Below are 27,626 nucleotides of genomic sequence, written 5' to 3'. Positions count from 1 at the left end.
AAAACAATCGCTGAACCCCTTGAGGAACCTGGTAGCTGTTGGATTGAGGAAGACTACGACATGTCAGTAAGCCACCCATGTACAGAGATCTCGCTGGTAACTGGTCTTTTATGCAGCAGATGAACACCCCAGTGCATTTTTAAAGCGTACAAATAATTTAGAACAGCTGATACCATGGTTCCTAGCAGCGATAAATATTTCTATAATGGCTTTATAAAGAGTCACTTACATTTTGCTGCAAAAGCCAGTCCAAACCATCCTGTGCTTCGCTCCGCTGGGCACTGCGGAGGCTTTAGATTGCCTTTCACTCGTGTTCAGAGGAGGATGACAGCAACAGTGACTCTCCTTCAATTCCTGGGGGATTTTTCATTGCTGTAAACCTCTTGGGTAACCAAAAAATGACAAAGACCTCTATTGTATTGTGATAGATTCAAAGTACCACAGTTAATGTGCTAGTACGGGCAGATATATAGATAATAGATATAGATAGGCTTTGAGCAACCTACTCTGGTGGAGGTGTCCCTGCCCATGGCAGGGGGGTTGGAACTCCATGATCTTTAAGGTCCCTTCCAACTCTAAATCGTGATTCAGAGGGATGGAGCACCTCCCCTATGAAGACAGGCTGAGGGAGCTGGGGTTGTTCAGCCTGGAGAAGAGAAGGCTCCGGGGAGACCTCATAGCAGCCTTCCAATATCTGAAGGGAGCTACAGGAGAGCCGGAGAGGGACTCTTTGTCAGGAAGTGTAGTGACAGGACAAGGGGTAATGGTTCTAAATTGGAAGAGGGAAGCTTTAGATTAGATCTTAGGAGGAAATTCTTTCCTGTGAGGGTGGTGAGGCACTGGAACAGGTTGCCCAGGGAAGTTGTGGATGCCCCATCCCTGGAAGTGTTCAAGGCCAGGCTGGATGGGGCTTCGAGCAACCTGCTCTAGTGGAGGTGTCCCTGCCCATGGCAGGGGGGGTTGGAACTCGATGATCTTTAAGGTCCCTTCCAACTCTAACCATTCTATGATTCTATAAATTTGCCAGAAACCAGATAATTGCAAACTCTTTGAGGAGTGCACTTCAGTCCTGAACCGCTGCTGGGCCGAGAAGCAAAACCATGCCCTGCATACGGAGGGATTTCTGCTTCAGCTTCCACAACCTAGGAGGAGACCCATCTCTGCTGTTGGTTTGTCACCGTCCTGCAGGTTGGGGGAGAATAGTGTTTAGATGCCGTGCCCAATTCAATCACCGTTATTCGTGCTTCCTGGAAACTGGGCCGCAGGCTCAGCCGAACCTTTGTAATCCCACGGTCCACGTTAGATAGCGATACTAGAAGAAGATGGAGCCCACAGGAGAGCCTGAGTCAGGCACTCCACTTCCTCTGGCTCGGCAGAGGCCGCTACAAGGGTATTCTGGAAAGAAAAGGCTAGAGCAGGAACAGCAATTGGATGATTTTTCTAGAATACGTTTTGCACAGACAGAAAAGGCTATTTGAACGATGAGTAGCAAAAAAGATGATCTGCCTTACAGCAGAGGCGGAAATGCAGTCCTGGAAACTGCTGTCTCTTCAGAACTTGCTATCAGAAAGCTTTCCTTCTGTTAACAATCTTTTTAATTTTTATTCAGATTCCTTTTTTCCTTCTGAAGCTGCCAACGGGCGTCATCATCTTAAACAGTAATGCCCATCAACTCTGATTTAAAGCAAATATCACTATACATATCACGGAGACTGTTTCAATACCGCACACAGCGGGGGAAAAAGGAAGAAAGAGAAGAAGGGATGCTCAACCGATAAAGCCCTCCAGCGGGGAAGAGTGAGAGTAGGCAGGGTACAGTGAGGCCCCCAGGACACTGCTATTTACAATAATCCAGCGTTGCCACACTCATGGGGTATCTGCAGACCGCAACTGGAACACCCTCGAGCAACTCCTCAGAGAATTTTGGAAATGTGGGCAGTGGTTTTTTCATCCTGCATATCTAAAACCCACCAGGTGAGCAGTGTAACAACAACGCTGCGTAAAAACGATATGTTTCACTCCTGGGTGGATGAGACTGTTTACAGTAAAAACACAGCCACAGAACAGAGAGGCATAATTAACCGTTACACACACATAGGCAATGCGGTTACAAAGGGATGTATGTTCCTTTTATTCCAGTACCTTCATATAATAAAGTTAACAAAAATATTCAAATATTAAAAAAAAAAAAAAAAAGCCAGCTGGCACTGCCAACTAATTCCTGTAGTAGTCTTAGAAATCCTAATCCTGTAGAATTTCCTTGTGAAATCGATGCGCACCAGAGTCAATGTATTAATAACTAACGCCAAGCGGGTCTGGTGATGCAGCTACCTGAGGTTTGTGGTTTTTATTTTGTGGGTTTGTGTTTTGTTTCACAACTTCCCGGCTTTCATGTAGGAAGGGATTGAGCCACGCTGCGTGAGCCCTTCAAACCTCTTGTAGGTATAATTGAGGAAAACCCAGTCTTTGGATTTGTAGTCAGGTTCTGTTGTGTTTGGCACTAGAATTCAGAAACAAAAGCAAAAACAAAACAAAAAAACACAATTAAAACCAGCGCTGCTTCTGAGAGGACTTTGCACAGAGCACTGACTCAAACAGCCCTGAAATCTTATTTCCCTAGTCAGCAGAAATTCCTCGAAGAAATCCTGGTTTTAATCAGGTCAGTTGCCTTTTGTCAATGGTCTAAGAAGAGTTCTAATTTCAGCATATATCTCTGAAGCAGAAAAAGGGTTTCGTTATTTTTTCGTTTGGGTTTTTTTTTTTAAGTCTATCTACACACCATAACAGGCTCCCATACCTTGACAGGAACCTCTAACACACCCACAGGACATACAATCACCAAAACCCCTAACATTTAAGACGCTTCGTGTGCAACAAATGCATGTATGCATATCGTGTTATCCTCACCACAAACGGAAGAAAAATATCCAAGTTCTTCCAAGAGAACCACACATCTCGTGCGCATATTACTCTCCCAGGGCTTCCTGCTTACAGCTCCAGCAAGGCTTGTACAGCCTCCTTTTATTTTTACGAAGAGCTCGGGTGGCTGGCATGCTGCACGCAGATATTTGCTGCAGCGAGCTTCTACATTTAGCTTTCTGGTTGCTGCTTTCAGAGTTCTGTAACACTATTTTCAACTCAAGATACCAAATGCATCGAAATCAAAAGTTTGTATTTAGGCATCTAGATGTACAGTAACGTTTTCACTGGGTCCGAGATGCCAAAACCAATACAAACGTACTGGTATTATCCAAATACGGACTTAAACAGCTTAACGTAGGCCGTGGAGATTGATTGCTTTTGCATTAAAAGGCCAAATTTCCTTGCCATTAAATAAAAGCCATTTCAGGAAAAAAAACCACCTCAGCTTTTTGATAATTCTTATGGTTGTTAGCACATCTACACTTATCCGTCATCAATTAATCACTGTTATGTATCTGTCTATCTTTAAGCCATTAGTAATTAATTGAAAACAGTGGGAGAATTTGGCATGTCAGACCAAGCCTTTTATGCGTAAAGATTTCCTACTACTTGTCAATAGAAATGCACAATTAAAAAAAAGCCCTTATTCGCAGAGCTACTCAGGTTCATATAGCACTACGTTAAATATTCATCCGTCTGAAAATTTTGCCCACAAATACGTGAACGTTTATGTTTGGCCTGAAACTCTGAAGTCATTAAAAAAATCAAAGCAAATAAGTGCATAATGTTTTACCAGAATTTGGTCAGACAGACCGTATGGTAGAAAACCATACTGTTTTGCTGCACTCAGTATATATGCAAACCATTTTTTACTAATAGATTTAACTGTAAAAATCTGTGGGGTTTTGGTTTTTTTTCCCCACAAAGGTATACAGAAGCCACAGGAAACCACAGGCTTACATTTCTATTTAAAAAAAAGTCTCTAGATCAAGTCTGTATGTTACCTTGATTAGAGTATCAGAAAAATGAATATAAACAACAACAGGAGGAGCTGTGGAGATACACATCATAGAGAAAAATTTGGAGTTTACAATGGCAGTCTCACCTGGCTGTAAAATATCAGATTCAGGAAATTCATCGAAGTTGGAAGTATCATCAATACTTTTGATTTCTATAGGGATTGCTGCTGGTCTTTCCCTGCAAATAGAAGTGCCAGAATAGCAAATACTAGGAAAAGATACAAAGTTTTGTTTAATTTAGCTTTTAACAATTACAACATCACTTTAATTTAAAGCACAGAGGTTCCACCGAATCCATCCCAGACCTATCTGACTTGCCTGTTTGCTGACATCACGGGGAGATTCATTGGTTTCCTATCTAGCATTAGTATCTTCTTGGCAAACTTGGGGAAAAATATAATTTTCCCATTAACTGAAACACCATTTCACACTTATATCTGCCATATGGCTATCCATACGATCTTCGTTGTCACTATGATCCACTGTGGTTACCTCCGTTTCATAAACCCAGCCGGGCGTGATTTTACTTGCATCTGGAGCCATCAGATTTGTTGCTTTGCAATTCCAGCACTCATCAGCCTGGGCCTCATCCAAATACCGGACACTCGGTCACCGGTATCTCTCATCCAAAATGAGTTGGCTCCAACATGTTACTGCTTTATTAGCTCAGTAATTAGGCAGCCCTTTAAGAAGTTTTAAGGTGGTTTCGAAGTTGCTGGAGTGATCTGTCCCACAGAAGCATACAAACACAGCACTATGGGAAAGTCATTAATTTACACCTGTAAATCTAATACGGTTGTACATACTACAATTACAATTAAATCCACATCTGGGTGGAATGGGGAGACCATTTTGCCAGGCTGCCAAACGTGTCATGAACAGATGCATCGCTGCTCTTGCTGCTTATTGAAGTCTCCCACACCACAAAGATAAGTTAAATGAGGCTTTCTGCACCAGAGGAAATGAGAAGTACAAGAGCTGGACAATCACATGTCCACAGTATGGATTTTCACCTAGAAAACTGCAGTATTACTGAAAGAGCAGACTACCTCAAACAGTAGCCATCATTTCAATGGAAAGTATCTGCTGTCCCACCAAAGTCTACTCTAAAGGTATTACCACATTGGGCACGTGCAGATGTAGCTCAGCATCCGCAGGCATAAGCTCAGGCTGGAAATGGTACGGCCGCCTCAGCCGAGCCCTCCAACCAGCAGAATTTTGCCAGAGGTGGTGACTCTGAGGTGAATCGGTGCCTCTGCCCAGTGCTCTGCAGCCATACCAGTTCACTCAGGTGTAGTATCTGCATCATGCGGTAAACACACGCCCTGCTTCTCCTCTTTATTCCAAAAATGCAGGGGAGACGAATGCAGTTTGCTTTTCTTGTGCTCCTATCACAAAGAGTCAATTATAGCAATAGCTGCAGAGCCTGTTACTATTGGAAGAGGAGCTCTCCGCTGATATCGGAGCGTACATCAGGAATAACACAGCCACCCTACCACAATTTTTTTCCATCTTGGGCACTCCAGGACAATCTGTGGCATCTTAAGACAATTAAACTCTGATCAGATCTATGAACGTCAGCAAGGCCTGAAAACCTTTGCTGTCACCCACCTACTGCCAGTACCTGCTTTTCAAAATAAAAGATACATTGGAAATAGTTATCCTTGACATCACAGTGCATGAAATTCTTGCTTTCATGCCTTTTATTCTCTCTACAAAATGTGTATATATATATATACCTGATATGTCCCCAGTCCACTCCTTCAAAAAACAGATGACTTTTTATTTCCTCGACTCCATTACTACCAATTCTATTTTCTGAATCGATACAAAACCTGAAAAAGTGGAAAAAAAATAAAGGGAATGTTACAATAAGTGCAGACAGAAGCAATAGGAAATAAAACTGCCGTGGTATCCTGTATCAGGAATTTGAGGACGTTCTTTCAAATATTTTCATCACTTGGGGTAACATAAAAGCAGCTCACTGCATCTAGGAGAGAAAGGAAATAGTGGAAGCAGAATATTGTTAGAGTCTCACGATGATAGTAACTTACACCTTTTGTAGGCGATTGAATCCCCATCTTCAAGGTTTGTGAAAAGTTGCTGCAAGTTCTAGCCCTGTAAGATTAGTTTGGAGCGAAGGCTTAAGTTCCCACCACTGAAAACTCCTCTGCGTGTTCTCAGCTATTCAAAATCCATGTTTCAAAGTCAAACTAAGAGAAACAGATGCAGTTGGTGAATCAGGACTACTCTCTGATGTCACATTTTGGAACTACAATGAGCCAACAGAAACGTTTCAAAACATGACATGTCCCTGTTCTCCCTGTCACCCCCTCTTCCCTCTCCTTAGAGGTCCGGGTGCTGGTGGTACAAAGACTGAAGGCCTATTTCTGATATGGTCCAGCTGCATAACGACCTCAGACTCCAGAATAAATTGTCAATTTATGAGAAGCAGGTGTGGGAAAGTCCATAGAGTCATAGAATCATCTAGGTTGGAAAAGACCCTTGGCATCATCGAGTCCAACCATCTACCCTACTCTACAAAGTTCTCCCCTACACCATATCCACCAACACCACATCTAAACGACTCTTAAACACATCCAGGGATGGTGACTCAACCACCTCCCTGGGCAGCCTGTTCCAGTGTCTGATCACTCTTTCTGTGAAGAATTTCTTCCTAATGTCCAGTCTAAACCCACCCTGTTGCAGCTTGAAGCCATTCCCTCTTGTTCTATCGCTATTTGCTTGTGAGAAGAGACCAGCACCAACCTCTCTACAGTGTCCTTTCAAGTAGCTGTAGAGAGTGATGAGGTCTCCCCTCAGCCTCCTCTTCCTCATACTAAACAGTCCCAGCTCCTTCAACCGCTCTTCATAGGATTTGTTTTCCAGGCCCTTCACCAGCTTCATTGCCCTCCTCTGCACCCGTTCAAGCACCTCGATATCTCTCTTGGATTGAGGTGCCCAAAACTGGACACAATACTCCAGGTGTGGCCTCACCAGTGCTGAGTACAGGGGGACAATCACCTCCCTACTCCTGCTGGTCACGCTATTTCTAATACAAGCCAGGATGCCGTTGGCTTTCTTGGCCACCTGGGCACACTGCCGGCTCATGTTCAGCCGCTTGTCAATTAGAACCCCCAGGTCCTTTTCCACCAGGCAGCTCCAGCCACACTTCCCCAAGGCTGTAGCGATGCATGGGGTTGTTGTGGCCCAAGTGCAGAACCTGGCACTTGGTCTTGTTGAAGCTCATACCATTAACGTTGGCCCATCCATCCAACCTATCTAGGTCTCTGTGTAGAGCCTCCCTGTCCTCATGCAGATCAACACTCCCGCTTAACTTGGTGTCATCTGCGAACTTACAGATGATACACTCTATGTCATTATCAAGATCATCAATGAAGATGTTAAACAGAAATGGTCCCAACACTGTCAAGTAAGAAAAAAAAAAAAAAAAAAACCAAAAAAGGTGAAAATAGATACAGAGTATTGTTGCGACGGCAACTGTTACCTGCTCAATTAGGCAGGAGGAAAAACACCAACAAGGGAAGTACAACATCCTAAAGAAAATAATAGGGAGGTGAAAACTCTCCCAACAGTAACTCAGCAACATCAAGGATCCATTCCAAGGAGCAGCAAAGGCTGACTTCTCTGGACTGACACCTGCGTGGCTGGAAGAGACTCTTCAGTATCTCGTCAAGGAGATGGTGAGCATAGCAATGCTTAGCCTCCCCATTTATGAAATCTTAGCTATATCTTTGGCAGCAGATACAAAAAGATAGAATCATAGAATCATCTGGGCCGGAAGGGACCTTCAAAGGTCATCTAGTCCGACCCCCTCCACAGTCAGCAGGGACACCCCCAACTAGACCAGGTTGCCCAGGGCCTCGTCGAGCCTCACCTTGAATGTCTCCAGGGAAGGGGCTTCAATCACCTCCCTGGGCAACCTATTCCAGTGTTCCACCACCCTCATGGTAAAGAAGTTATTCCTAATGTGTAATCTAAATCTGCTTTTTTCCAGTTTAAAGCCGTTACCCCTTGTTCTGTCACTGCAGGCCTTTGTAAACAGACCCTCCCCAGCCTTCCTGTAGGCCCCCCTCAGGTACTGGAAGGCCGCTATGAGGTCTCCCCGGAGCCTCCTCTTCTCCAGGCTGAACAACCCCAGCTCCCTCAGCCTGTCCTCGTAGCAGAGGTGCTCCAACCCCCTCATCATTTTGGTGGCCCTCCTCTGGATCCTCTCCATCAGGTCTATGTCCTTTCTATATTGAGGGCTCCAGACCTGCACACAGCACTCCAGGTGAGGTCTCACCAGAGCAGAGCAAAGTGGCAGAATCACCTCTCTGGATCTGCTGGCAACACTTCTCTTGATGCAGCCCAGGATGTCATTGGCCTTCTGGGCTGCAAGTGCACACTGCCTGCTCATGTCCAGCTTCTCGTCCATCAGCACCCCCAAGTCCCTTTCCTCAGGGCTGCTTTCTAATACCTCATCCCCCAGTCTGTATTTATACTAAGGATTGTTCCAGCCCTGCACTTGCTCTTGTTGAACCTCATGAGGTTCATCTGGGCCCACCTCTCCAGCCTGTCCAGGTCCCTCTGAATGACATCCCATCCCTCTGGTGTATCGACAACACCACACAGCTTGGTGTCATCTGCAAACTTGCTGATGGTGGACTCTATCCCTCTGTCTATATTGTTGATAAAAATGTTGAACAGTACCGGTCCCAGCACAGACCCTTGAGGGACACCACTTGTCACTGCTCTCCATCTGGACTTCAAGCCATTAAGTACTACCCTCTGGATGCGACCATCCAGCCAATTCCTTATCCACTGAACCGTCCACCCATCAAATCCGTATCTCTCCAGTTTGGCGAGCAGGATGTCATGGGGGACCGTGTCAAAGGCCTTACAGAAGTCCAGATAAATCACATCCATAGGTCGTCCCTTATCTAGTGACATAGTCACTCCATCACAGAAGGCCACTACGTTAGTCAGGCAGGACCTGCCCCTAGTAAAGTCATGTTGGCTGTCCTGAATCATCCCCCTGTCCTCCATATGCCCAAGCATGGCGTCCAGAAGAATCTGCTCCATGATCTTCCCAGGCACAGAGGTGAGGCTGACAACCGCTTTGTATTTATACCACATCCTTGCAGTCTCTTTGAGCACGGCTAAAGGTGTCAAAAGTGACAGAAGGAGGGATGTTTACAGTAACAGGGAAAAACTCCCATGTCAAACAAAAAGCTTAGTCTTGCCAAGTGTGGAGTCAGCCGATGATCTCTGGAAGTGGGGAGCACTTGGTAGCATGGCCACGTGAGCCTCCTGGTGCTCTAAGCAAGTCAGCTGGCCTTTGTTAAATGAAATCCCGTTTGCCTATAGGAGCAAAGCCTCTGGTTGGTGATTTGGTTATCCTGAACTCATCATCTTTCCACACCATCACATCAGCCGGATTCGCAAGGCACTTTTCACATCAGTACATTGCGATACAAAAAAGGTCACCTTCTCGCAAGTTAGTGAAATTTTCAGCAGATAATTTAGTAATGTAGCAAGTTACATTATAGACTCTCTCCAATTATGGACTGTAGTGTTCTTTTACTTGTAGTTGAGTGTCACCTGGGGGAAAAAAAAAGCGCTTATATTTCTACTGCAACCCAGCCAGTTCATTGATGCCAAGTACTAATAATAGACCTCAAACCTTGCAACAACGGTTACCCACGCCAGGTCTCAGGGTCTGAATTTGAGCTTATTTTAGTTTGGTTCTGTCTGTATCCATAAAAATAAAGAAACTTCAGCTTTTCTGCAACTTCCTTTAGACTGAAATAACCATTGTCTAACTTGTCCAAGCTATAACAAAGTACCCGACGGCCAGGTGTTTGTAGCCTAATCTGCTGTTTTGACCTTGTTTTAGTAAATTGTCTGTAACTCTAGAGAAGTTTTACCCTAATTTAAATCATTCCATATATGGTGAAAAACTAATAAATTCAAGTAGTCATTGTATAACTATATTCATGAGCCAATCAGCAAGACATGGTAACAAATAAACTGCCCAAACTATCTGAAAATGCCCCAAACGCAGCCAAAACTGAGGAGGAAGAAATCCTTAGCAGCACCACCGTACGCTTCCCAGCAAAGAACTCAGGATGCCGACAACATGCAGGAGAGGTTAAGCAAAACACTAGAGAAATAGATACTGAAAATGTAATAAAACCGTTATACTCAGTCTTATTAATGAATATTAGCAATAATGAAATACTTTGAACTTTGTTAGTATCGCTGTAACTGGATTAAGAGTAACTGCTGTATTTGTTGTATTTGTCGTACGCTACTGGAGCACTGCTTGGACTAATAATAAATTCTAATTCTTGGCTCTGCCTATTCAGTACATTCCCCTTTTTCCCTGTAACAAAATCATGTAAGCTTGTAATATTATCTTTGAAACAAATCAAAGCCAAAAATCATCCCTCCCAAAACCTCCCAGCAGTTCTGCTTGACCTTGACACCAAAACCCCTCACAAAAACTTCAATGCAAACTGAATGGATTAAAAACCAGTGTTTCGGAAGAAGCGAGTAAATCCAAAACATCCAAAGATTTCTGTTCAGTGCATTAAATGCTGCTGAGCAGTTATTTTTTTAGTTCCCTCCAAGAAGAGAAAAATTGTACATTAATCACTTTTTTTCCCCTTCTTTTTTTCAGTCTGCTCTGTTTCTCCTGATACAGCGGTACAAATCAAGATCATTATATCTTATTCCTTCATGTTAAACAAATGGCAAAGGCAAAAAGACAGAAAAAAAAAAAAATAATCCATCAAGGATGGTGACACAGAAGAAACTAACTTTTCCTCCAATCTAAAGCTTCCTTCACGCAGAACAGAAATGTAACCTAATGGAAGGTTACTATGTGTGGGCGCGTGGCCAGAAGTGGGCTTTTGTTACTGACCTGAGAATTAAATCCTTTGCTTTCTCTGAAATGGGCACCTCTGGAGGAAATACCAATGTTTCTTTCCAGTTCATAACTTTCCTATAAGTTTCTTGTGGCGTTTCTGAGCAGAAAGGTGGATACCCTGCACAGACAATAGAAAAATTAACAAGCTTTTCCCAGAAGAGGAAAGTGGCCTGGACCTCTGCTTTCGCGGCCGCTGCTCCCAGGCAGTAGTAGTAGCCAATGCTAAAGGCAGTAGTAATGCAACATTGTCCCAGTTTGAAGTAAAACTGAACCAATTTTCTGTTCTGTAACTTCACATCCTAGCTAGGCCTCCTCTAACTCTCTGAAATGAACGGCATATTGTGGAAAAAACTGCTCTTTCTCAGAATGGTAAGCCCAATGTTTGTGCTCCATGCCAAGGAATGGTGGGCAGAGAGGCCCTTGCTTATACTTATTGCTATAACAACCAAGGGCAGACAATTTTCGTTATTTGCCCCTTTAGAGGGTCGGAAACGGAAAAAACGTAGAGGGGTCACATCGGTGGGGAGGAGTGGACAGGAGAGGTGACCCAAACCTGACCAGCTGGAGTATTCCATCCCATCTGCCCCACGCTCAGTATAAAGGCTGAGGGATCAAAGGGTCAGCCCCCTTCCTGCGATGGCTGACGTCCAGAGAGGACTCTGTCTGTTCATCTGCCTTTGATCCCGATCCGTGTGTTCCTGACTCCAGAGCTGGAATCCAGTTCCCATCTGTCACTGACTCCAGTCTGGGACTTCCCCAGTGCCTGCCGGTGACGTGACTGTCATCCTGGGAGCTTGATACGGTTTTGTATATATTGTATTTATTTCATTATTTTCTTCTTTATTTTTTATTTTAATATTAATTCTTCATTAAAGTAGTTTAGTTCATTCTAAACTTCTGAATCTCCTTATCTCTTTCTCCTCCTCTCTCCTCTTTTGGGGGGGGGGGGGGGGAAGAAGGGGGGGAAGGGCCATTTGTCAGTCCGGTTTTGGTAAATTAGGCCGAAACCACAACAAATATTAAAGGTTATTTTGTTACTTCCAAGTAATGAGACTGAACTTCAAAAATATAAATAGTAAACGGTTATTCACTGACCGTGAATAACCTCAGAGCTAACTGAGGAATCGCCTCTTGCTGCCCTTTTTGGAAAGGTGGGAGGACTTCAAAAAGTCTTCTGGAAGCTGAATTTGGGGCTTACTTTAGGGAGAGCAGAATGAAATGGGATCCATTGGATCCAAAATGGGATTCCACTATGCTTGGGATCAGACTCAGTGAACTGACGGACACCATTACCACCTTCAAACCCTTTGAACAATTCTTTGGTTGGGTCTTTAACCTACCTATTAGCATTTCATACATAATCACTCCCAAAGACCACCAGTCGCACAGCTTGTTGTACCCAGTCTGCATAAATACTTCTGGTGCAATATAGTCTGGGGTTCCAACAGTAGAATATGCCTGGAAAAAAATATAAACTCTTTAAAAGACAATAACTACTTTTTTTACACTTTGCAAAACTTTTTCCTGGGGATTCATTCACATATAGGAGCTCGTTATTTGGATGGACAAGAATACTTAATTTGAGAATTCACAGTATCTAAAATCCTAAGAACGTCATTCTTTTACATGAGTAAGCACAGAGAACCTTGAAAGTTAATGGAAACCATTCTCCTAAATGTGACAAAATCATAGAATATACCCACTGCAATATCAGAAGGTCATCTTAGCTAAAGTTTCAGGTAGGCATGTTATTAAAATACCCAAGGAGTTCTGTTGTTGTAATTGTTTTGTGGGAGTTTTGGGGTTTTTTTTTTCTTCTTTTTTTTTTTTTTTTTTTTTTTTTGAAAAGGGATAACCAGTGGTGGATTCCCTTGCGTGACACTCGTGATACCCTAGCTGTTCCATGTATTACCTCGCCTTTATTGCGAAATTAATTTGAGCTCTTACTCAGGTTCCATTCTTTTAACCTTTTGAATGCATGGCCTAGATGATTCTGGCTAATGACTAAATCTTGAGCTATTTGAGAATTTCTCTTTACTGATGGAAAATTTTGCACAGGGCATGGGGGAAGAAAAAAGAACCCCAACAGAAAACATAAAACCAAGGAAGTCCACGAAAACCAGTTTTACCAGAAAAATCTTTTACTTTCATTTGTCTGACCATTAACAAAATGCTTCATTTTATCAGAGCCAAGACATTTAGTTTCGAACCAACCGAAAACCAGTGGCTCCTCTCGAGGCTCCTTTTCAAATAGCACTGATAAAAGTTGTCGTTTTGATCTTTTATTCTCTCTGTTTGACTGTCTCGTGATTCATTGAGCTTCACCACACCATTCTGCCACATCAGTTACTGACCTGGAAGTGTAGTCTTTTCAGGGATCTAACTCCAAGTAGGACTAAGGGCATGAAATACAGCCCCTATGAGACAGCATGATTGCAATGTAATCTCATCATGTCTTATAAAAGTAAAAACAACTCAAAAGCTTTTTGGGAATACTATGGCATATCACTTTTTGAACAGAGCATACAAAATAAGAAGTTCCAAAATTTGAAAACAGAGGTTTTTGCAGCTGCTATTTGGTGCAGGGCATCAAAATACAAGCAGGGCTGAAATTCTGAAAGCCCGAGGCTGACAGATACTTTCCTTTGATTCAGTTAATGCCAGAGGGACATTTATTACATGACAACTCTGATGCAACCCAGGCAATACATGATGCAACCCAGGCTGCACCACTCCAGTGCCAATACCCTCCGCTGCCTTTCTATCATAATCCTGTTCAGCAGAAGGACAAAAAAAAGGTTTCCCCACAATTTTCTGAAAAAGAATCACGCAGCTACACATCTTCTCGCAACACCGAACTGCGGGAGTTAACCCAGGAGTTCCCACACAGTATCAATGCCAGGTCAGTTTAGGGGACGTACTCAAAGTACAGCTTCGCTAAGTCGTTGCTGGCACCTGAGGTTAGCTAGTCCAGATGCTTATAAGGGAAACAAAGGCATGGAGAAGAGCAGGGCCTTGATAGTTACAGCTGTGAAAACAGGTAGACAAAGCTACCCAGCTGATGGTCATCCTTTCACCCTTCCCCTGATCTCTGAGCTATTATTCCACAACTGGAATCACTAGACCGCCTTCTTCTGAGTTAACTGAAATTTTGGGAGTTGAAGAGAGTAGTATCTGTAAGACATGAGGGCCTTTCAGTTTTCAAGAACCAGCAGCATTAATGCCCAGTTTTTATTTAACTTTTTCTGTAAATAGTTTAAAAGAAAAGAAGTTATACGTGATTATATTAACTCACCAGCTGTCGCCTGTTCTTCTTCCATGTTTCTGCTTTTCTCTTTGAGTTCATATTCTGGAATGCTAATTTACAAAATAGTTAATAGATAATAAATGCATTTGAGAATTAAAAGAAAAGATTGGTAACGTTCTGTTGTCAAATCATAACTATTTTATGGCTTTAGAATGCTTTAGTCTAGAAACAAAAACTTGATTATAACTGGAGATGGGAAAATTATAATGAATAACTACTGTCCGATTTGCAGCAGAAACTCAACTAAGTAGGACACATGATCAGCAATTCCAAATTAGAACTTGTTAAAAGTTTTACAGATTGATCTGAGATCAGCAGCACTTCTTGTTACAGCTGGCAACGTTATGTTCAGATCCAGGCGATATTTTTTTAAGCAAAAAGTGAAGAATCCAAGAACTACAGAGTAATTTTACGTCTGTAGAATAAAACATGAATGTGGATGTGTCGCCAAGGCGTGCTGATGAAGAACTTTACTCTTACGAAAAGCTTCCCAAGAGCGTGACTGATTTCAGTGAGTGAGCACGTAAAACCCATGTCCCTTCTGAAAGGGTGTTTCTTTAACTTCACTAACATTGTTATGAAAAATACATTAAAATATAGATACATTACGTGTATTTGTATCTGTGTACAAATGTGCAGAAATGTATTAACATGCGTTTCCAGTTTTCCAACTAAATTCAATCAGCCTGACCAATCTTGCTTATAACCCAGCAGAAATAAATTATGATGTGGCATAGCTGCAGCTCAAAACCATTTAAATATTTAACCAGGACCCCTTATACTTACAGAAGTCACTTGGCGGGTTGTGTGTAAGGTTCCTGTAAAACTCAGTTCTGTGAGCTTTCTTTAAACCTGTGCATAGCCCAAAATCAGACAGTTTCACGTGACCCTAAAAAAAAAAAAAAATTCAGAGAAGATAAAAACAGAATTTAGAAAGACAGTGCTCGAAAAAGAAAGTTTTAATAACTGCACTTGCCTTCACAGGCCATGATGGACTTGCACAGGACTACCTAATCCAGGACAAGCAGGCAAATAACGACTGAATCTTGATGTACTGCAAGAGCGTGTTTTCTCTCAAAAGGGTTATTATTGCCCCCTCCTCCCCAGGAATGGCTACATCTACAATTCTGCAACAGTAGAGGGCAGCTAGTTTGCCTGGTTTTGTTTTAAACCGGATACCATTGAGACTGAGAAAGCCTCCAGAACAAAATTCCTTTGTTTTGTTTTGATGGTAACCCGTTTTTAATCAGGTTTCCAGACATCAGTGCTAGATAGTCTACAGATTTGCATGTGATGCTTACTGGGTCTGTTTCATGGCTCGCTACAGTCAAACACTGGTGATAACTGCAGGATTTTAACTGATTATTGGAGATTTTCAAGAGCCGCCTGGATGCAGTCCTGAGTAACATGCTCTAACATGCTCTGGGCAATCCTGCTTCAGCAGGGAAGTTGGACTAGATGATCTTTATGGTCCCTTCCAACTCTAAAAATTCAGTGAAATTCAGTGAAATTTAGCACCGTCTGAATGTTTCATGCTTTCGCTCGACTTGAAGCAACTAAGTATATCGGTTTTTAACGTGTATGAATATGAGCATCTGGACACCCTACGTGGGTCTTCTCACTTAAAAGGCTTGCCTTAAAAGGGCTGAAGGGCTTTCCAACAAAAAAAAAAAAAAACCACAAGGGCAGTTTTGCTTTAAATGTACTAGTGTTGAACAAGGAAAAAAATAATGACCACTCTCTGCCTTTACTCCAGCCAGTTTAAAATCACTGGTGTGGCATTACTGCTTCCCACCAATTAGCATCACGATAAACAGCATTATCTGCAGACCAGTACATTTAAAGCATACGCAGTTTACATGCACGTTACATGCCTTGGCATCCAGCAGAAGGTTATCTGGTTTAATATCTCTGTGGATGAATCCCAGCTGGTGAATAGCATCTATGGCCAGCACAGTTTCAGAAATATAAAACTGTGTCTCCTCTTCTGATAAGGTGTCCTTCTTCATTAGTAAGGTCATCATGTCACCTAATCAAAGAGCAGAAAATAGAGCTTAGAAATCAGAACATTTTAACCACAAGACTAATTCTATGTGAAACCCCAGTAGAATCCCAATTTAACCTTGTGACTGGCCTTACAGCTACTAATTATGAAACTATTACTGGAAGGACCTACATACTTCTTTAGTAAACTGGATGTAAAACTGTTGAAAATCCTAAATAGGCATTTTAATTTCACTGATTTTTTTTAGAGTTGGAAGGGACCATAGAGATCATCTAGTCCAACTCCCCTGCTAAAGCAGGGTTGCCCAGAGCACATCACTCAGGACTGCATCCAGGCGGGGCTTGAAGATCTCCAGAGAAGGGGACTCCACCACCTCCCTGGGCAGCCTGTTCCAGGGCTCTGGCACCCTCACCCGAAAGAAGTTTCTCCTCAAATATGAGTGGAACTTCCCATGTTCCAGCTTGTGCCCGTTGCCCCTCGTCCTATTGCTGGGAACCACTGAAAAGAGTCCGGCTCCATCCTCCTTCAACCCACCCTTCAGATACTTATAAGCATTGATAAGGTCTCCCCTCAGCCTTCTCTTCTCCAGGCTAAAGAGCCCCAGCTCTCTCAGCCTTTCTTCATCAGGGACATGCTACAATCCCTTAATCATCCTCGTTGCCCTTCGCTGGACTCTTTCCAGTAGTTCCCTGTCCCTCTTGAACTGGGGAGCCCAGAACTGGACGCAGTGTTCCAGTTGTGGCCTCACCAGTGCAGAGCAGAGGGGGAGAATGACTTCCCTCGACCTACTAGCCACACTCTTCCCTATGCAGCCCAGGATTCCATTGGCCTTCCTGGCCACAAGAGCACACTGCTTGCTCATTGTCATTTTGCTGTCTACCAGGACCCCCAGATCTTTCTCTTTGGAACTTGACTCCAGCAGGTCCACACCTAACCTGTATTGGTGCCTGACATTCTTCTTCCCCAGGTGCAGGACCCTACACTTTTCCCTGTTGAACCTCATGAGGTTCTTCCTTGCCCAGCTCTCCAGCCTGTCCAGGTCTCGCTGGATGGCAGCCACCCCTCCCAGTTTGGTATCATCAGCAAACTTGCCGAGGATACACTCGGTCCCCTCGTCCAGGTCACTGATGAATATGTTGAACAGGACTGGACCAAGTATTGACCCCTGGGGGACACCACTGGTTACAGGCCTCCAGCTTGAACCTGCTCCATTAATTATTACCCTTTGGGTCCTGTCACACAGCCAGTTCTCAATCCACCTCACTGTCCCCTCATCCAGCCCACACTTCCTTAGTTTCCCAATGAGGATGTTATGGGGGACAGTGTCAAAAGCCTTGCTGAAGTCAAGACGATACAGTGAAATGTAATGCATAATACATGTACTGCATGTATTTACTAGCTTCAGCAATCACAAGCCAAACACTGGATCAGAATAATTATTTAATCCAAGTCTATTTTAAACACCCTTCCATAACCTTTCTCTTTACCCTAAAAATCAGGAGTGATTACATTACTGAGACTTCATTTAAAACAGCATTAATTTTTTTTTGTTATAAAAAAATTACACAGTATGCTTGTTTCTAACATTTTATGAAGCTGACAACAAAAGCTAAGGAAGAAGTAGTTCTATCACCTAGCACCAGAACATACAGCTTACCTCCAGGTAAGAACTCCATGATCAGGTAAAGATTTCTTTTATCCTGAAAGCTGTAAAACATTTTCACTACCCAGGCTCCATCTGCTTCAACCAAAATATCTCTTTCTGCTCGGATATGGGCCACCTAAAATTAGAAAAAAATCAAACCACTATTATTTAAGAACAATTTAAATACTTCAACAGGGAACGCCACATTATATTCCCAGTCCTACAATATATGTTTTCATGATCTTTCATGAAGAAACTATTTTTCATACTCTTTTAATACTCATTTTTTTCATAGTTTTTTACTAGGTACTATGAAGTCCTCATAAAATATCAAACTCACAGAAGTCAACTCAATGTTGGAAATAACCGTTCAAACAACTTTGCAGAAGCATAGCTTCTTAGGTTGCGTCTGTTTGTTGGAAAGAACTGAAAAATATGGTAGAAAAGTGCAATTTCCCTTTTTACTATATCCTAAAATGAAATAGGAACATTAAAAAAAAAATTACAGAGCTGACCATTGCAGACCTTTATATGGTACTGCTGTCTCAGACAAAAATTTAACGTGCAACTCAAGGTGCAAATACTGACAAAGTTATTGGAAAAGGCTAGAGCTGGTCTTAAAGAACACAAGACCCAAAAGGTAAAATGACAGATGCATTATGATTACTATCAGAAGTTACGAGATTTCTCATATACACATAAAAAGAAACAAAAAACTAATAGCTACTTCTACATGGATATCTCACAGTTTAAGCTTAGCAAAATAAACCTGGGGAATCTTCTCCAGCAAGAGTGACAAAGTGCCTAAACTAGTTACTTCCTGCAAAACCCAATTCCTTCGTGGTTGTGAAGAGAGAAATATCTGACTTCCATCGCAGTGAACTACTGTCTAGTTCTACAGTCCACGTGGTACACGCTGCTGATGGTGTGTGAACCCCTTCCAGATGGCACATGGAGACGTGTGAACCCCTTTCCAGATGGCACGTGGAGACAACTCCTCTGTGTGTACATAGTGAATCTCACTGAACTGCACGGCACGTGCCTTGTCCAAGTGGAAAAAGGGCTGGGATGAGTTTCAGCCTTTACTAGCAATAAGCTCAGTGGCTAATATTAAAGCAGTGCAAAAATGGTAAGGGTCTTGGCCTATTTAAGGCAGGGGGGATGGGGGGATGGGAAGAGAAGATGGTGCTACTCCTCCAACTGATGTGCACGAGGCTGGCCCAGAACCGATGCAGCCACCACTGCTGCTGATGTTGGTCCTGGGCAAATGAGTCTGGGAATGTCTGACCTTGCTCTGGATATTCCAGCCCCATCTGAGACTTCGACAAATACACGGAGAGCTGCTACCCCGTGAATTCACTGGAAACGAAGAGTAATGGAGATGGGAGGGAGAGGTGTACATTTCACTAGAATGTACCCTCATCCTGAGGGAAAATGAAAGACACACGCATGGAAAAATATTTCTTGACAGCTTTAAGATTTCATTATTCATACACCAGAAAGCAGCTTCTGGAGAGAAAACATGTACCACTATTCCAGCTTTGAGGGCTATTTCCAATAAGCAGCAAACAGTCTTCTGCATCTCTTCCCCAGTTCTACTAATCAGGAGCATCTTTACATGTACATGTTCTTTTCAAAGGGTTTCACAGGGCAACAGTCTCTCTCTGTAGTAGGCACTCCAACTTTGATTTAACTAGCTCTATCTATTCTCATTAGAAAATACTTCTTTCCACCCTCCACTCCTCAATGTAGCTATAAAATATAACATTAAATCCTTGCTTAAAAACAGCCAGGATATCTCCCAGTGCTATCAGGCTTGGGAGGAAAAAAAAAAAATATTTTTTTTCTTTTGTATTTGTGTTCTGTGTTGCTTTCCATTAAACAAACCAGGCAACGAAAATTACAGCACATAAACGTTCTCCAGGGAAGGTTACTACCATCCCAAACTAAAGGAGGCTCAGCCTCTTTGCCACATCAGGTTATGAAAGGGGGGCAGAGCTTCACACCAGAAGGCTACACACATCCAGGCTGCTGTGCAGAACATGCTGCTCCTCTGGTTCCCTGTATCAGCGCATGGGCTTGAGGAGACAAAAACTCTGTGCCAGGGGAAAAAAAAAATAAAATAAAAGAAGTACAAGTGCCACTGCAGGGAAATGTAATACAAGAGCAAGTGATAGGTAAGGTTTGGACAGGTAAGGAAAGTCTTCTTTTTTCTGTCCTTTTGCTTGAGACATCCACACTTGATTTCTTTGCTTTGTGGTACTGGAGTACTCACTGTGTCCTACCAGGAATTTTCAACTAAACCATGAATTGTTAACTAAAAAAAAATAATAAAAGCAAAACCCAAACCAAATGAACAAAACCAAAGCAAAACAAAACCTGACTAAAAAGCAAAACAAAGGAAAACAAAGCCAATGAACAATGTGATGTCTGTTGATATCTAACTACCAAAAGAAAACATCAAGTACTCTCAGTTTTTACTTTGGCACAGTATTACTTTTCAAGCAGCGCTTTCCTTGAGGTACAGTTTTACAGATTAAATACTGTAAGGCCTGCACTGATGATGGAAGGGAGAAAAAAAAATAAAAAAATCTTTGTCACTAGTCCAAATCAGTTGTCAATGAAACAGTTTAAGATTTTTTTATTTCCTAACTTCTACTTATTCTTTAGTACTGTGGTAGCAACTCTATAGATGCTTTGGACTGCTATACCGTTATTCAGAGCTACAGAAGGGGAAAATATCACCAAATAGTATCTGCCACAAAGAACTTCAGCAATTTTTTTTAGACAGCATAAGTTTGAAATCTAGGGGATGTATACAACACAAACCTGCTCTTTCTCCAGCATATCTGCTTTTCTTAGTATCTTCATTGCATAAATATGACCTGTATCCTTCTTCTGAACGAGGCGTACCTATAATGAGAAATACAAGTCCATCAATCTTCTCTTCCTCAGAAAATAGACCCCAGCGTGGAATCTATTGGAAGGCTCAAAATTGCTGGGCATGGAAAAGTTTTTTGGTTAAACATTTAAAAACACACAGGAAAAAAAAAAAAGAAATATACACCATGTACAACGCTAACACTAGTGATGAATAGACAGTTTGAAGTAGTTATTGTTTTAGGAAAAGTTAGCAGGCACAGTAAATTCCAAATAGCTGTGAGACTGTACACGCTAAAATTCAGGAGCGGGTACAACCATGATGTGACACAGGGCAGGGATGACGTTTACGGAGAGGAGCTGTGCAACTGCGAATCCATCTTTTCAGGGGGCCACGTGGACAACATCAGTTTGGGCGAATAAGAAGCTGTGGGAAACTAAGGGCCTTTCCAGGGGTCTTGAGAAATCGATGCACGTAATTCATTACTGGATGTATCACACTTGCACAATTACTATTTTTAGTAATATTTATTATAGCTATTTAGTACTATTTACTATAGCTGTTATAAATAGCTATTCTTCTGCAATGAAACTCCCCAATTTAAACTTTTTATTCTGTAATTAAAATGTTTCATTTTAAAGTCCAATGCAAATTTTATTATCCTATTCAAGCAGGAAAGCCACAAACCTCCCCAAATGCTCCTCTTCCTATAACTTTCAAAGATTCAAAGTCATCCAAGCCAAGTCTAGTCCTCTTCAGTCGCAGAAACTCTGTTTCTTTACGAGCATGTTGTGATCTGCGTAGTTTTTTCTAAGGAGACACATACACAGAAATTTATAAGTCATTTGATAGTATGAAGTCAAGATATACAACTTCTCTTCCTGTGAAGTATTCCTTCTCCCATTCGGATCACAGAGAAAATGTAAAAGGATAAGTCTTTCTGAATTACTTGAAGTATGAACCACAAGCACACAGTCTTTTACATAGAGGCCTCAGGCCCAGTTTCACTTTGGGGGGGATGTTTTATTTTTTTTTTTTCTAATTACTTAGATATAAAGAAACAGGTAAAAAAAAATGGGAAAAAAAAAATAATCATACTGGTTCAAAGAACATCAGTCCAAAGGCCAAAGTCAATACCTTAGGCAAGGACTCTTGGGTTTGGGCAGTGTAAAGGATCAATAAAAGCTGAAACTTGCACCCCACCGAAAAGAGTGAAGACGGGCAACAAGGAGCTTAACAGGCAGCAGAAATCCAACTTATGCTATCTATAGCAAACTCCATTTGGTTTAGGGCAGGCAAACACTTATATTTGAAAGAAAGATCTGTCCAACTCCTGTCATATCTTTTTTTTCTATGAAGACATCAATGAGATTCACTCAGAAAAGACACATCCAATCTATGCTCCCAAAGATGCCGAGATGAGCCGTTTAGATGTGGTGTTGGGGGATATGCTATAGGGGAGAACTTTGTAGAGTAGCGTAGACGATTGGACTCGATGATCCCAAGGGTCTCTTCCAACCTAGACGATTCTAGGATTCTATGATCTTGGAGACTGCTAACAAGACCCATTGATCAGGCACCTGCCAGATGTTGTGCTAGGGTGACAGTGCCATTTGAAACCACAAGATGGCATTACATACCCATACTCACTTTTCCCTCTTCCCAGAAGTTACGCAGCCACACAGACTCAGAAATGATGGAGGCACTGTTATTTCCCTGCCCATCCTGAAGACAGCACAGGAAGACACGGTGCAGTGGACCTCAAGAAAAGCAACTTATTGACCAAAGTTCTGAGAGATGTCAACAGGACAGAGATCCCTCATGTGATTCCAAACAGAGCATGTGCCCGGTTTATTGTTTAAATCAAGAAAAAAAAATAAAATGGTTCAGCATTTTGCTTTCTACCCACTTCTTCCAAGCACGTCTCATCTTTTTTTCTTGCCAAATATAATGGCAAACAATTTTAATCTTTGAAAAGCCTGCTATATACTTGCTGCAGCCATATGTCTCATAAGGACTAAGGGTGGCATGAAAAGCCTTAGCTATGGCAAGTTATCATTCAAGTATATTCACAGATTCCCTAATAAACAAGTTATTTACAGGTGCAACATTCATTTACAAAGTAAAACTTAGTGTCATGCCAGCTAATGCTTCTGGGGGGTGCAAGAGAGCTGGCTAATATTTAAGCACCACTTCCTCCAAGCTCAAGATTAGTGCATCCTTAGGAGCAAGAAATCAGGCAAAGGAGGCGGGAAGCCTGCATGGATGAGCAGGGAACTTCTGAGAAAAACTCAGACAGAAGAAGAAAGTTTACAGAATGTGGAAAAAAGGACTGGCCACTCGGGAGGAGTATAGGAGTGCTGTCAGAGTATGCAGGGATGCAATGAGGAAGACTAAGGCCCACTTGGAATTAAACCTGGTAAGGGATGTCAAAGGCAATAAGAAGGGCTTCTTCCAGTACATCAGCTGTAAAAGGAAGACTAGAGAAAATGTGGGGCTGCTGCTGAATGAGGGGGGTGCCCTGGTGACAGAGGATGCAGAGAAGGCAGAATTGCTGAATGCCGTCTTTGCTTCACTCTTTACTGCTAAGGCCAGCGCCCAGGAACCCCAGACCCTTGAGGCTGGAGAGCGAGCCTGGAGTAAGGAAGACTCTCCCTCGATCGCAGAGGATCGGGTTAAAGATCATTTAAGCAAACTTGACACCCACGAGCGCTGAGGGAACTGGCAGATGTTATTGTGAAGCCGTTCTCTATCATCTTTGAAGAGTCACGGAGAAGAGGAGAAGTGCCTGAGGACCAGAGGAAAGCTAATGTCACACCAGTCTTCAAAAAGGGCAAGAAGGAGGACCTGGGAAACTACAGGCCAATCAGCCTCACCTCCATCCCTGGAAAGGTGATGGAATGGCTTGTTCTGGGTGTCATCTCTAAGCACGTAGAAGAAAAAAAGGTCATCGGGAGTGGGATGCATGGAAGCATAGATTCACCAATGGGAAATCACACTTGACCAATCTGATAGCCTTCTACAATAGAAAGACTGGCTGAGCGGATGAGGGGAGAGCACTGGATGTTGTCTACCTTGACTTTAGCAAGGCTTTCAACACTGCGTCCCATAATATCCTCACAGGTAAGCTTAGAAAGCATGGGTTAGATGAGCAGTGAGGTGGATTGAGAACTGGCTGAATGGCAGAGCCCAGCGGGTTGTGATCAGCGGTGCAGAGTCCAGTTGGAGGCCGATAGAGGTGTTCCCCAGGGGTTGGTACTGGGTCCGGTCTTGTTCAATATATTAATCAACGACCTGGATGAGGGGACAGAGTGTACCCTCAGCAAGTTTGCTGATGATACAAAGCTGGGAGGAGTGGCTGACACACCAGAAGGCTGTGTTACCATTCAACGAGACCTGGACAGGCTGGAAAGTTGGGCAGTGAGGAACCCGATGAAGTTTAACAAGGGCAAGTGTAGGGTGCTACACCTGGGGAAGAATAATCCCGTACACCGGTACGGGTTAGGGGCTGCCCTGCTGGGAAGCACCTCTGTACAGAGACCTTGGAGTCCTGGTGGACAACAAGTTGACCATGAGCCAGCAATGTGCCCTTGTGGCCAAGAAGGCCAACAGGGTGCATTAAAAAGAGCATGGCCAGCAGGTAGAGGGAGGTCATCCTCCCCCTCTGCTCTGCCCTGGTGAGGCCCCATCTGGAGTACTGTGTCCAGTTCTGGGTTCCCCAGTTCAAAGAGGACAGGGAACTACTGGAGAGAGTCCGGCAGAGGGCTACGAAGATGATCAAGGGACTGGAGGACCTCCCTTATGAGGAAAGGCTGAGAGACCTGGGTCTGTTTAGCTTGGAAAAGACTGAGAGGGCATCTCATCAATGTTTATAAATATCTAAAGGACGGGTGTCAAAAGGATAGGGTCAGGCTCTTCTCAGTAGTGCCTGATGACAGGACAAGGGGCAACGGACACAAGCTGGAACACAGGAAGTTTCATCTGAACATGCGGAAACACTTTACTTTGAGGGTAACAGAGTCCTGGAACAGGATTCCCAGAGAGTTTGTGGAGTCTCCTTCTCTGGAAACATTCAAAACCGGCCTGGACATGTTTCTGTGCAACCTGCTCTAGGTGGACCTGCTCTGGCAGGGGGGTTGGACTAGATGATCTCCGAAGGTCCCTTCCAACTCCGTATCATTCTGTGATTCTAAGCTCCTCAAATGCCATTTTGAAGTAGTGCAAAAAAAGGAAAGCCACCTCTTCAAAGGCTACTCAGGTAGTATTACCTCCTCATCTGCAAGGCCTTCCTCTTCCATAGCCACTTCTAGCTTCTTCTGCCTGCAAAGGGGAGAAACAGGAAATTGCTTTTTTTTATTATTTATTGAAAACAAACATAACACTACAGCAAGACAATGCCTTTACTTCACATATTCCAGATACCAAAGAGTTTGCCTCAAATGGAAATTTGAAGACTTACTGCCCACTCCATTCATTCACTCATTTCTGACCAAAGCTGTTAAAAATGCATAAGCAACTTTAAGCACATACATATTTGCAGAATTAGGCATTAAAGGTCCAAACATATAATCATTTTAATGACTTAGATTTCTTCATATAATCTTGTTGAAGTAAGGCTGGTTTTATCAGTTCGGATTACGACTCAGAATAGAAATAGTGGAAAAAAAAAAAAAATGTTTATCTCAGCTGTACCTCCAACACCTCAGCCAGCTCCAGCTTTCATCCCCAGTCTCAGCCTTGCTGTGACCTCTCCCTGGTCACACACCTGGTCCTGCTCCCCTTACCCTAGTGCCAGCTAACCCTGGATTTGACATCATCTTCTCCCAGTGTCCTGTCCAAGCCAGGGCTCACTGGTCCCGGGGCTCTTCCAGGTGGTGCTATGCCAGGCTGGGATAGTCTCACCAGGGTCTGGTGTACCCCACAGATACCAGGGGGTCAGCATGTGGCAGCATGTCCACTGGAGCCCTCTTTTTCTACCTGCAGGTTGCAGCTTTATGACTGTCAGGGTGAAGCTTTCGGAAAGCTCGTTACCCACTAGCAGCAGCCAAGAGTTCAAAGGCTGGATGCCAGGCTGCTGGTGTCTTTCTGCACTTTGGGAAGTACAGGAGGATCCCCTAAATTAAAAGCCCTCGGTAGACAGTCTATTCTCCTAACTAGAAACAACTCAATTACATGGGATAATGACTAAATACGATGAGGAGAGAAACCCTGCTGCTTGGCTGAAAACCCCTCAATTAAAAACATATTACCAGGGGAATGATGATTTCACATGCTGATGACAATCTGAAACACAACATTCATTATAATCAAATGCTTGGTGCTTGGACACTTAATTCAAGTAGCACTTCACCATATCGGAGACGGAATTGGGCACTGATGAGAAAAGTTAAAGTGGAGATGACCAATGACAGAAAGAATAACAGTCGACACCACCCAAGAAAAATTTAGATGTGGATATTACATCATGCCCAAAACTCTTCCTGCACACCCATGAGCCTCTCAAACCCTTCCCATCACCAACCCTAGGCTCTTTACTGCCCCTTAGTTCCAACCCCAGGCCACTCTAATCTCCGCCTCCTTCCCTAACTCCATCACCCTGTCAAACACCTCTCCTATCAGTCCTGTTCCCTACCTCCTATACATTCCAGGGTTTATGAGTCTTGGTATGAGCATGTATATGCTGCAGAGCACGTATAGACACCATAGACACCTTACATAAACCCAGGTTACCACCCATGAGCTGCTCTGCAGGGTTTATTCCCTGTGGCTCATGCTGAGGAACCGGAGGTCACCAACCCCATATGCGGAAGTAGAAACCTCACACGTGCTGCAAAATAAGACCCTGCACAGATTGGTTTCTGCAAAATGGTAATAATCTGATTAGGAAATAAATTGTATGAGAACATCAGATGTGGAGGTCCTCATTCAGTGACTGCTTGGTGCAGTAGCAGGGGATGTTCACAGGTCTACCAGCACAACTAGCAACTGGGAGGTAGCCTGTGCCCTTCTGGGATTAGCTCCTAGAAGTTCTTCTACACTTGGTAGCACAGAACTGCTACCTGTGCACAGGGACCAAAGTGCCCTTGAACAAATAACACCAAAAGCCAGCCGAAAAAAAGCTGAAGAGGGGTGAGAGGAAGCAGAGCCAGTACCTGGTTTCTCTCTCTTCATGCTGTATAATTAGGTTACTGTAGAAGTTCTCCAGCGTAAGTTTGGCCACCGTCACTCTCTCCCGGGTGTGGTTACTCATGGGAAAGGAGGTTGTAGTTCCTGCAGTCATCGCCATGGTAACATGTACTGAAACAGAGCATGACAAATCATTACTCTCTTGGGAAAAAAAAAAAAAATTAAAAAAATATTCCTCTTTCCCTCTCTCCATCTCGATGTTCTTAGACACTACAAAATTCACAGGAAAGGCAGTGTTCTTTATATATGAAAAAGTCCATTAAAAAGCTGTATTATAAAATTATCCCAAGATAGCAGGAGGACATACTACCCACTCTCTAAAAAAACAACAAGTTGGCAAAACACAGGGTGAATCGCAGTAAAGAATTAGGCAGGCTACGGGCAGCTCATCCGGCAACACTTGTCCACAAATGAGGAAAACGTATCCCTGGGTGGGCTTAAGGCCAGCCTCGGGGAGGGAAAAGGCGGCAGAGCGCAGAAAGGAAAAGGATGGAAGCGAGAGGAGGACCAGGCAGCTCCCACAGCTGGACATCTCACGACTCTATGACAAATTTCAGGTTCTAGAAACCTTAGGTGCTACCAAAAGGACAGGATAAAATGAAAAAGTAAATGGACAAAAATCCTAATATCATCCAGAGGAGTAGCTATTTCAAGGTTAGAAGACAGCCATCAAATACCTTTGAATTTTAAAGCCCCACAAAATTGCATGCGGACAGCTGGGGAGATT

At 43.1% G+C, this 27,626-nt stretch overlaps 1 protein-coding gene across 1 annotated transcript; it reads right to left on the bottom strand.

Annotated features, from left to right (window-relative positions):
- Positions 1–2,110: 2,110 nt before the first annotated feature.
- STK38L (serine/threonine kinase 38 like) lies at positions 2,111–26,999 on the bottom strand. The gene is made up of 13 exons (XM_074168146.1): positions 26,866–26,999; positions 24,982–25,033; positions 21,401–21,523; positions 20,662–20,745; positions 17,845–17,968; positions 16,057–16,211; positions 14,969–15,071; positions 14,171–14,232; positions 12,216–12,333; positions 10,870–10,993; positions 5,681–5,776; positions 4,028–4,119; positions 2,111–2,500 (listed from the first exon to the last, which is right to left on the bottom strand). Exons 1-13 carry the CDS (start codon positions 26,997–26,999, stop codon positions 2,373–2,375), a joined length of 1,395 nt encoding a protein of 464 aa, XP_074024247.1. The 3' UTR covers positions 2,111–2,372.
- Positions 27,000–27,626: the final 627 nt, after the last annotated feature.

This window comes from Numenius arquata, chromosome 2, assembly GCF_964106895.1.
Source record: "Numenius arquata chromosome 2, bNumArq3.hap1.1, whole genome shotgun sequence".
In the NCBI taxonomy this organism is placed as follows: Eukaryota; Metazoa; Chordata; class Aves; order Charadriiformes; family Scolopacidae; genus Numenius; species Numenius arquata.
This window is presented reverse-complemented; position numbering and strand designations above follow the sequence as displayed.

What these genes read in the sequence shown, in the direction of transcription:
- STK38L (XM_074168146.1), bottom strand. Translation starts at nt 26,999, where the DNA reads ATGGCGATGACTGCAGGAACTACAACCTCCTTTCCCATGAGTAACCAC. An exon ending in ACCTTCTGCTGGATGCCAAG is followed by an intron (nt 15,072 to 16,056) that starts GCATGTAACGTG and finishes TTTTTTTTTTAG; the next exon opens with GGTCACGTGAAACTGTCTGA. An exon ending in CAACCCGCCAAGTGACTTCT is followed by an intron (nt 14,233 to 14,968) that starts GTAAGTATAAGG and finishes TTTGTAAATTAG; the next exon opens with CATTCCAGAATATGAACTCA.